This window comes from Nansenia antarctica (assembly GCF_963989245.1).
Source record: "Nansenia antarctica genome assembly, chromosome: 4".
Taxonomy (NCBI): Eukaryota; Metazoa; Chordata; class Actinopteri; order Argentiniformes; family Microstomatidae; genus Nansenia; species Nansenia antarctica.
Window position 1 is genome coordinate 40,737,284 of NC_137689.1, and position 12,026 is coordinate 40,749,309.

At 43.9% G+C, this 12,026-nt stretch overlaps 1 protein-coding gene across 1 annotated transcript; it reads right to left on the bottom strand.

Moving 5' to 3' along the window:
- Positions 1 to 170: 170 nt before the first annotated feature.
- On the bottom strand, positions 171 to 6,153 carry aqp7 (aquaporin 7; the record flags this gene model as incomplete). The annotated part of the gene is made up of 6 exons (XM_080529355.1): positions 171 to 375; positions 2,465 to 2,682; positions 3,357 to 3,475; positions 3,760 to 3,897; positions 4,144 to 4,270; positions 6,094 to 6,153. The coding sequence occupies 6 exons, from the start codon at positions 6,151 to 6,153 to the stop codon at positions 171 to 173; spliced, it is 867 nt and encodes a 288-aa protein (XP_080385481.1).
- Between the last annotated feature and the right edge of the window lie 5,873 nt (positions 6,154 to 12,026).

Below are 12,026 nucleotides of genomic sequence, written 5' to 3' on the forward strand. Positions count from 1 at the left end.
AGCTCCCTGACTCCTACTCCAGGCAGTCTGATTCAGTTACCTCCTGGTAGTCTTCCTCTGGGAGGGAGTTGCCAGTGTACGGGTATTAGCTAATCCACCCCTTAGCTGAGCCTCACACATACACACACCTCAGCTGAGCCTCACACACACACACACACCTCAGCTGGGCCTCACACACACAACTCGGCACAGAGGCTCTTCTGCTTCTCTAGAGACCCCGCCTCCACCTCCTCCTCCTCCGTGTCCTGTAGCGCCCTCCTCTGGTGGTGAGGGGAGGGGTGATGCAGCTCCACAAACACCTTGTAGACGGCAGCACCTATGACCCCACCCACCAGTGGTGCCACGACTGGCACCCACCACCAGCCATTACCTGCCCTGGTGGAGAGATGGGAGAAGGGGAAAGAGGTCAATCAAAAAGCTGGGAGTTTGGGGAGTTTGTCCCATTGCATTCTTTTTAGAGGTGTTGACACGATTCAAAAAAATGAATCTAATTAATTAGAGGCTTTGTAATTAATTAATCGAAATGAATCACACTTTAATCGCATATCAATTATTTGACACGAGAAGCAACAGTTTTCAATTCAAATGGATTTGGTATACGAGTGAATCAATGAATAGACATATACAGAAGTTTAAAGCAGCAAAATCCAGTTTATTTTAGCTACCCAGACCAACAGATCACACAATGTACCTAACCTGGGGCCTCATTCATAAAGAAGTACTTGAACGTCATCTTTGACTTTCACGTAAGCACAGTTTTCTAAACGGACGTAAGCATTATTTATAAAACGGGCTGAGATGGTTTAAAGTTGCGTACGTGCTTCCTTCTATAAATACCAACGCAGGTAAAAATGAACGCAGGTGAATGAGGTTTGTATTAACACCCTGTGATAGAGGCTGAATTATAGCGGCTGAATTAAGACAAGTGCTATAATATAGGGTAGGCGTTCGTCTGGAAGTGGGAGAGGGCAGAGAAGGGTGGCTTCTCTGTAAGTTGCATTTGTAACGTTTGATCATGACAACTAACCAGGCACACAGGCACATGCTTATACTCTACTCAAGTTGTAAAAGAAAATCAGGGGAGGTGGTGGATTTTATAAGAGGACAATTTTAGCATCCCCTCGCCAGTGACTTCAGTGTCAGTAACTGTCATTGCATGTGTGCGTGCCCCCTCGCACCTTGAAATAGCAGTAATACCACGTTCATTGATAAAATGACATTAAGTATGGAAAGAGGGGGGTGATTTCGACTGTTTTTATTTCAGGGGGGATGCCATCCCCCCTCAACTCGAGTGCTGCTTATACTGTAATAATATAATGGTCTTATTCTTATCAGGTGGTCTTATTCTTATATGGCTGCTCACTCCCTGACACCGGAGAAAATCGAGTATAATTTAGAGCTTGGCCGGGCAAGGTCCGTTGTGGAACGCACTAGGCATGTTGAAGGGGAGATAGACAGCTCCGGAGGGATATAAAGGAAGACTGAAATACAATCAGAAACATCAGTTCCTTTTAAATCTTGAATTAAACTCATTTTCTCGGCTGATAACAACATCGTTAATTTTATTACGAGCCACTTGCATGAATTACAGTAGGCAGTGCGGCTCACATGCCTGTAATAACTCCGCATAACCAGTAGGTAATGTGCGTAAGCAAGTTGAATACTCGACGTCGAGCTACGATCGTTTCCACGATCAAATTGACTCACGTTGAAATTGTATAAATCACTACGTTGACGTGGTTTTCTATGTACGACACGGGTAAGATCAACATTTGATCTAAGCACCCGTTATGAATGAGGCCCCTAATGTTATAATAAATAATAATAATAATAATAGTAAAAAGCGATTAAAATGCGTTAAAAACGTTAATACGTAATTCTTTCTGTAATTTAATTAATTGAAATGAACGTGTCCCAGCCCTGTCCCAGCCCTAATTCTTTTATCTACATCTTGTGGGCTGGCACCAGTTCATGTTGATTTTAAATGTATCTTTGTGCTACATGCAATAACTGCTGTGATACAAAGTTAAGGATACCTTTTGTTCATCAAAGTGTCTTGTGTGTGGGGGGGGTGGAATTGTTTATCAGAGTGACGGCTCTGTGAAAGAAGCTGTTCTGGAGCCTGCTGGTGCTGGTCAGACACTAAACTGCATTTCATTGTCTGGTACATGTACTCTGCAATGACAATAAAGTTGAATCTAATCTAATCTAATCTACTCCCCTGTTATTGACCAATGAAAACCCGGGTTGAGTTCAGGAAGGTGCAATGTACTGAATGTTGCAGATCATTCTAGGAATAGAGTTGACATCATTCCTTACTCGACTGAGTCATACCAAGTCTTTTGAACACAATATATTTCTGGAACATTGCCAGAAACACCCTCCTGAACAGGTCCCTTCACTGCCCCGTGTCCCACGCCTCCCCAACACCAACCCAGGTCCAGCATATCGCTAGGCTACATACCTGAACACCTCTGGACCCCATCCGGCTATAGCGGTGAAGATTCTGGGCCCCAGGTCGCGGGTGGGGTTGATGGCGTAGCCGCTGTTACTCCCCAGGGAGATGCCCAGGAGGAGCACCAGGAGGCCTACAGCCACGGGCTCCCCGCCTGGCGGAGCCGGCTGGTTCCTCTGGTCAGACAGGGCCGTCAAGCACAGCAACAGCATTGCAGTGCCGACCACCTAGATTGAACAAACACACACACAGTGACAAAACAGAGTTAAGTATGTAGGAACACAGGGCGCTTAGGTGGCGTAGCGGACTAAGCGTTGACCATGTAACCGCAGGGTTCCCGGTTCGATTCCGGCCGCGGACATATCCTGCATGTCATCCCTTCTCTCTCTGTCTCTCACCCATACTTCCTGTCATATCTCTACTGTCTGTATCACAATAATAAAAAATAAAAATATGAGTAGGACTGCCCCACTCAGAAAAAAAGAAGAAAAAAGTATATAGGAACACAGACACACACAGAGAGAGAACAGCGGTCTGATAGAGATATTGGGAGATAGATAGTACTGTAGGAACACAGACACACACAGAGAGAGAACAGCGGTCTGATAGAGATATTGGGAGATAGATAGATAGTACTGTAGATAGTACTGTAGATGGCGTACAATTGCTCAACAACAATGACAACAACAAGTCAACTATAACTCTGGTGATGCAACAACTAAGATTGTTTTGTGGAACAGTTGTTAACAGTTGAACATCTATAAACCATGACTGTTTCTTTGCTCAAAGAGACATTCCCCCCCCCCCCAAAGCCATAAGATGAGTAGGGCCTGAAAGACCTGTTCAGAAGGTTTGAAGATGAGGTGTGCAGAGGAAGTGAGATGACTCTGTTCCTGCTCACCTGGTCCAGGAAGCCAGCGTGTAAGGAGAGATAAGGGGCTGGATATGTCGCGAAGATCCCAGCCGTGGCTTTAGGGCCGGTGACGGTCAGGTTCCCTCCACAGTAGTGATATATGGCATCTGAAAAAAGTGACAAGATACTGTAGGTTCATTCGCACATCTGTGAGTCTGAGAAGCAAATTATTTAATAAATAAAATGTTCAGCATTATAGAACAAGAGAAACAAAACACAACGAACGGCAGCACATTTCAATCATCTGTTTTAATTTGTGGTTCAATGTTACAATATGTATAGGCTTGACTGTTATCATACCTTTCCAGTGATAATATTGGCACCATAAAATACATGACAAATGGAATTCTTCCCCCAACAAAAGGGTTCTCACGGTCTTCTATGTGCTTACCGTAGTAAACGGTGTGGACAGTCCCCGCTGCCAGGAATGAACCTATCAACTGAGTGACCACATAGAGGGGAAGCATCTTCCAGCCAAGATGACCAAAGAGACACATGGTAAATGATACTGCCGCATTCATGTGAGCCCCTGAGAGAGAGAGAGAGAGAGAAACAACATGACTTTTAGATGTTATAATATATGTGTTGTGCTTTTACGGGTGATAACATTGCGTTAAGTAGTTAAATTAAGGAACAACTGAATGTGCTGTTTACGCCCTCCTTTTATCTAGTTTCAATCAGGGACAACATAGTTATGAAAAGCATTTGCAGTTGCTTGTATTAAAGACTGCCACCTTGATCAGTGGGGGAATGAAGCATGACAGTGTTATCATACCTGAAACCCTTCCGCCGACGTGAACCCCCATGGCCACGCCCAAGCCGAACCCCAAGTTGATACTGAGGTAATCTCCGAAGGCTCCCCCCCCAGTCACCACCTGCGCCACGGAGCCCAGACCAAACACCTGGAACACACACACAAGCAAATCAAATCAAATCAAATTTTATTTGTATAGCGCATTTCTTACAAGATGCAACTCAATGCGCTTCACATACTGACAGAGCTGCAAGCAGGCAAAAGTAAAAACCTGTACAGTGTGTAGCCAGGAAAATTCCCTTGCAGCCCTCTACTCATAGAGCGACTACTACCAGTTTGCCTACCAGCACCCAGCGGTGGACCCCACCCCCCCACCCCCAGGGAGCCCCCACCGCCCCACACACCCAGCCTGCCCCACCACCAGCACACCCGGCCCAGCCAAGCAAGCACAGACCATAAAGGCCCCGCACCAGGCTAGCCAAGCAGGTGCCCCAGCGGGCAAGCAACGTCCACTAACTTGCTGCTTCTCTTGAGGTCTCTGTTGTCCATCTGTTTTTAATTGCAGCGCTGTCCTTTTAGAGTATTTTTCATGGATTAACTGAACAAATCTGTTCCAGTAATTGTACGACATCTGTTAGTGAACGTTGCTTGTGTCTGTGATGTCATACAATTACTGGAACACGTTTGTTCAGTTAATCCATGAAAAAGACTCTAAAAGGACAGCGCTGCAATTAAAAACAGATGGACAACAGAGTTCAAAGCAGACCTCAAGAGAAGCAGCAAAGCAGTCATATGCTTTCTAAAAGGTGTCTCTGTTAAAACCAGGCTGTTCAGAGTGTCTGAATGTTTAAGACAGACTTATTCAAGCGATTATTCAATCAAACAGTTGGTAACAGCAAAAAACACCAATACACCAATGGTTTATGCCACAATAAAAATCGAAAGCTCCTTACACAAATACTCTAAACGACAAGAGTACACTGCCGTGTGTGTGTGCCAAGTTCTCTCCCATGCGCTCAGAATAGGATTTGATGTACAGTAACAGCTGGTGACCATGTGACACAGCACACCGGGGCAGCAGCATGGGGAGAAATGTCATGAACTTCTCTTTCCAAAACCATGGGCATTCATATGGAGCTGGTCCCATCTCTGCTGCTATAACAGCTTCCACTCTTCTGGGAAGACTTTCTACTAGATTTTAGAATATGGTTGCGGAGGATTTGCTCCCATTCAGCCACAAGAGCATTAATGAGGTCGGGCACTGATGTTGGGTGAGAAGGACTGGCTCGCAGTCGGCGTTCCAATTCATCCCAAAGGTGTTGGATGGGGTTGAGGTCAGAGCTCTGTGTGCAGGCCAGTCAAGTTCTCCCAGACCAAACTCGGCAAACCATGTCACTATGGACCTCACTTTGTGTATGGGGGTATTGTCATGCTGAAACTGGAAAGGGCCTTCCCCAAACTATTGCCCCAAAGTTGGAAGCGTACAATTCTCTAGAATCACATTGTATGCTGTAGCATTAAGATTTCCCTTCACTGGAACTAAGGGGCCTAGCCCAAACCATGAAAACAGCCCCAGACGATATTTGTTTTATTCATTCCTAAGTGCGTGTGCGTGTGTGTGTACGTGCGTGTGTGTGTGTATATGTGAGAGAGAGAGAGAGAGAGAGGTCGACCATGTTATCACAGGGTCAAAAGCATGACATTCATAATCAATACCCTATGACTCCTCAAGACTAGCGTGCCAAAGCAAACCACACAAGCATATGAACACTTTATAAGTGTGAAAGCATATACTGTATACCTAAAACATATAAGACAACATGCACTGCGTGTGACTGTGTTTAGAAAGTATAAATACCATGTAGTGTAAGGGAGTAGGTGGATTAACATACATAGAGGAAAGCATGACAGGTATAATACAGCAATGCTGTATACAGGTAGCGATGATGCTCTCTGAAAAGATTGTCTTACCATCATGATATAGGTGCTAAGGGTTTCTGCAAGTCCCACCCGGACATATTCATTCTTCATAGAGAACTTAGGCCACATTCTGCATCTCCCATGCGCTTGAACGCCACCCTTTTCCATTGTATGCACTGAGTCTTTCATTTATTTATTTATCTCTCTCTCTCTCACTTTCCTCTCGTCCAGCTGATTGTGTTTCTCGTATTCACACTCTCGAGTCACGCTCAAGTTCAGTCCTCTGATGGTCGTCCGGTTATCCGTAGGAATGTGGAGTAGGGTAGCTCACAAAGACCACACTCCACAAATTGGCCAATCGATACAAAGCGTTGTTTGTGTATGCCTCTCTCTCTCTCTCTCTCTTTTCTCCCTCCTGTCACCCACCCTCTCTCCTCTAGCCCTGCCTCTGGTGTGTCCTTATCCCTTATCCCTTGTCCCCTTTTTATGGCCGCCTCTCCTCCTCCCCCTTTCACACACACTCACACACAGTCGACAGGGGGTTTGCCTAAGGGGGAGGGGGCAGAAAAATGTGGTGTGTCCAAAGGAAGTTGTCCAGTTACCACATCAACCCACTTTTTTTGCATTTTGGATTACATTACACAACAAATTAGGGAACAATTCAAAAGCAGCAGGATACGACAAATTAGATGTGTTTTATAGGATATGATAAATCTATTTAAATTGAATCAGAAGATTGAATTCTGATTGTTTTGTGCCATGGTGATATAATACATGCACAGGACTCTAATGGCCCTAATGCTATCCTTCCCCTTTAATCGGAATATCCATCACAAAGTAAAAACTCTGTTTGTTATGTAGACTGATCAAAGAGTCTTATAAACAAACAATTGTAGATTCAATGAAATATTAACAATGACAAAATCTCTCCCACTAAAGTCTTTCAACAAGATCAACTAACTTCGATTCATTTATAGGGCTGGTTTCCTGGCCATTCATGAAGCATAGTCTTACACTAAAAATCAGTTGAATGTGTCCGGGACACTGAGCCATATGCTACCTTATGCTACTCAGTCTGATTCTTACACTAATATTTTTATGGAAGTTCACGTAATGAATAAGTAAGTAAGTAAGTAAGTAAAATGTATTTCTATAGCACCTATACCAGACCAGGGGTCACAAAGTGCTTTACATACAAGAACATAATAAAAGAGCAAAAAGTCATAGCAGGTTAAAATAGGCAAACAAGTGAAAATAAGAACAAGTAACAAACAACAAGTGTACAACAATATCAACAGGACACAGAAAGACAGGCTTTTGGGGTTAGCCAAATATAGGACAGTCTTTAGCTGTTTTTTAAAAGAGACTGAGAGACCTACTGGGGCTGTAAGGACGCAGTAGGTCACAGATGTATGCTGGTGCCTGACCATGGAGGGCTCTGTAGGTGATGACCAGAACCTTGAAATGAATTCTAAATTTGATGGGGAGCCAGTGTAGGGACGCTAAGATGGGAGTAATATGACATGACTTTCTGGACCTAGTCAACAGCCTTGCAGCTGCATGTTGGACCATTTGTAGCCGGCCCAGGGTGGATGCATCGAGGCAGGTGAACAGGGAATTGCAATAGTCCAATCGGGATGATACAAAAGTGTGAATGACCAACTCTCTATTCCAACTGTGCGTGGGACACCACAGACCGAAGTTTAGCAATATTGCGCAGATGGAAAAAACAGGTACGTGTCAGTGATCTGATGTGATGATCAAAGTGCATGTGTTGGTCAAAAATAACACCAAGGTTTCTGAGCTTAGAGCTGTTGACAGGGTCCCCATGCATGTAGCAATTTTTGGAATCCCAAAAAAACAAACAACTAATCAATAATTATCATTGTGTAAATGAGTAGTGAATAGCTGATGTGTAAAAACAACACCAACATTTTTCTATTCGTTGTTACAATTCAAGTTAAGTTACATTGAGGTACACAACCACGTAGTTCCTAACAAGTGCAAATGTGTTCCATATTATGAGTAACATTGAACAGTGAGCTTCTGGTAATTCTACAAGTCAAGTTGTAGAAGCCGCTGTGACCTGTTGCCTTTGACCTTTGCATACAGCCAATTGATCCAAACACAAACTTATGACGCTTGAAATTATCTGTTGGGTAATAGCAGTCGGTCGAAAATCACAAGACATTGACTCACTTACCACTACAAAGTCACCGTTTCCAGCAGCGATCACAAGAATTGTTGAACCCTAAAAAGGTCCTCTAAATGATTACAACATAGGAAGGAAGCATTTCAAAACTTAGCAAGTTAGGGAGAGTTAAGGAGAGGTCCCAAAGTAAGGAACTCAAAAGTATGGTACCATACTGTTTGATTTGAGTCTAATGACTTTGTTAGGCCTACATGTGAAACAACATTGACCGTAACGACACAGATGTAGTTAGTGTTGAGGAGAAAGCTCCTCTCGAGGCAATTAAGTATAGCATGGACCAAATGTTTCTGTCTGACAGGGTTCCCCAATGCCAACCAGAGAAGCTGAGGCTGTTATATAAACATTAATCTATTTATTTTCTATTTATGTATCTATTCTCTTTTCTCTTTTCTGTATTTTTTAATGCTATATGTAAAGCACTTTGAATTGACCCTGTTGTGTGAAATGTGCTACACAAATAAACTTGCCTTGCCCCCTTTCTTCCCATTTCTAAATGATTGAAAGAAGCTCTAGTTGGGGGGAGAGCTTCAAGAGCTGCTGACCCATTTGTGGCCTCATTTATAGAAAGTACTTCGGATCAAATTTGATCTTATCCGTGTCGTACATAGAAAACCACGTCAAAGTAGTGATTTATACAATTTCAACGTGAGTCAATTTGACCATGGAAACGATCGTAGCTCTACGTCAGGTACTGACTTGACGTACGCACATTACCTACTGGTTATGCAGAGTTATTAGAGGCATGTGAGCCGCACTGCCTATACTGTGTAATTCATGCGAAGTGAAACTAAAGTGGCTCATAATAAAATTAACGATGTTGTTATCAGAAAATTAGTTTAATTCAAGATTTAAAGGGAACTGATGTTTATGATTGTATTTCAGTCTTCCTTTATATTCATCCGGAGCTGTCAAGGCAACGCCATCTCCCCTTCAACATGCCTATAGTGCGCTCCACAACGGACCTTGCCCGACCATGTGCTAAATTATTCTGGATTTCCTCCGGTGTCTGGGGGTTCGCAAAGGGAGAGAGCAGCCATGTTTTCAATGTCACCAGATAAGAATAAGACCATTATATTATTACAGTATAAGCATTTGCCTGGTTAGTTGTCATCAGCACTCAAGTTTAAATACAACCGGTCAAAATCATCTTCTAAAACTGCCATCCCCCCTTTCCATCCCTTATGTCATTTTATCAATGAACGTGGTATTACTGCTATTTCAACATTAAGTTTTGCGCATATTGAGTAAAATACTGTTGGGGAGGGGGCACGCACACATGCAATGACATTTTTACCAAGTCACTGACACTGAAGACACTGACGCTGTGGGGATGCAAAAATTGTCCCCATATGATAAAATCCACCATCCCCCCAGATTTTCTTTTACAACTTGAGTACTGGTTGTCATGATCAAACGTTACAAATGCAACTTACCAAGAAGCCACCCTTCTCTGCCCTCTCCCGCTCACTTGGCTTAATTCAGCCGCTATAATTGAGCCTCTATCACAGGGCGTAAATACAAAGCTCATTCAATTTCAAGTATAGGCCTATTTGGTATTTATAGACTTTCGTACGTACGCAATTTCAAACAAGCGCAGCCCGTTTTATAAATAATGCTTACGTCCGTTTAGAATTTTGCTTACGTGCAAGTCAAAGATGATGTTCAAGTAGTTTTTTTTATAAATGAGGCCCCAGGTTTCAGTTAAGAACATGCATACACATGCATACATCTAATTTTCGATCACAGATAAGCTCATTTATGACAAATGTTTTATTGATCGATAGGGACCTGATATTCAGAATTGCCATTGAAATCTCATCTGAATGAGGGGACTGACTCAAAGGCATATTTAATGGTATGTGAATTAAGCTTTTCACATTTGCGCCATGTAGTTTGTTTGTGGTGTCGGGGATCCAATAGTCTGGATGGCATGTCCGGTGTGATCTCGTGAGCTTAGAATTATAAGGTTCTATCTCCGTTTAGGATAGTTCAGAGATATTGAGCGTCAACGTTTTTACATTCCATTATGTTTTGTGAGATGGAACCTTTGTATTTTATGAATTACTAACTCAAAAATGTCAACATTTTAAAAATAACACCACACAGGCATTAATAAACACCTAATGGATCAGATTATGTAAAAAACAAAATGTTGATAGAACCTTATAATTCTAACGTCACGATCTGGAGAACTGATGGGATTCACCCATCAGGGCCTTCTGGGCTCCGGCCAGGCCAGGGCTGAACAGCTGGGTCCATGGACATGGACAGCAGGCGGGCAGGATAGGATGGATTTGAGGGGGCCGGAGCAGGACGCAGGGTGAAGTTTACGAGGCCCGGATGCCGGGTGGGGGTATTGGGCTTGGGCTTGGGCTTGGGCTTGGCGCTGTAGCCGCACTCCAAAAATGTAACTACGCAACACACCTACGCAGACCGTAAGCCGTTTGGTAGCACGATTCCGACATGATTCCGACTCTCTCGTAGGCCAAAATGCGGAAGCCATGACAGAATTGCCATGCCATCTTATTATCTTAGTTTAATGTCATTTCAATGCATTATAGACATTTTCTTTACAACAAGCATAACAAAAAAATTCTCTATTATGCCGCTATGAGTACACCGTTCCAACGGAGCGCCCCATGGAAGCGTCAGGCACAGCCTTCCCATAAGGAGCGCGATTCACATTTACGAGATGTACAATCCTGTTTATTTAGAAATAAATGATTACCTGTGGCGTTTGACAGCAGATGATGATAGATGTTACGATGGGATAATGTATTTGGACCCAGGTGCAGAGTAGAACAGAGTAGACGGATGCAGGAGTATAATTCAAAAATAAAGGTACTCTTTATTTTGAGCAAACGGGAATTAATAATAACCGCACAGTAAGCGATGAAACAAAAGAGGAGAAATCAAGTCTCCGATAAATGCTTAAATAAGAAGAAGAAACAAAATAACAAAACAAAAGGGGAGATGGCTTTAGTCTCCCAAAAACGCCGTCAATAGAACAAGGCAGGGCAATGTACTTACAATAGTCATTCGATATTTTTTATTTCCTAATCAGGCGAGGAACGATAAGGCTACGAAGACCCGTACACACATAATGAACACAACATATAGTGAACAACCGACAACAAGAGAGGAAACAGAGGGATATAAATAGCCACAGCTGAACAAGACACACCAGGTGGCAATCACAGTAATTAGGACAGACAAAAATACATATATAAACACCAGAGGACGCCAAAGGGTCGCTCCACAATAAGAGCAACCCCCCAAACCTTACAGTATCCCCCCCCCGACGAACGGCACCTGCCGTTCACCTGGGTGCCTCAGGATGTAGTTGGCGGAAGTCTGTGATCAGTTTTGGATCCAATATGTCCCTCTGAGGCACCCAGGACCGTTCCTCCGATCCATACCCCTCCCAATCTACCAAAAACTGAAAACCCCTACCCCTCCGACGGCAATCCATAATCCTCCGTACCGTATAGACTGTATGTCCATCAATGATGCGTGGCGGGGGAACAGGGGGGGGTGGCGGGGACATGGGGCAAGTGACAAAGGGCTTCAGGAGGGACACATGGAAGGTCGGGTGAACCCGCATGGAAGGTGGGAGTAGTAGTCTATACGCCACCGGGTTCACCCGCCGCACCACCTTGAATGGACCCACGAAACGGGGCGCTTGCTTCCTGGACTCGACCCGGAGGGGAAGATCCCGGGTCGAGAGCCACACCTTCTGCCCCGGGCGAAAGATCGGGGCCGGGCGACGCCT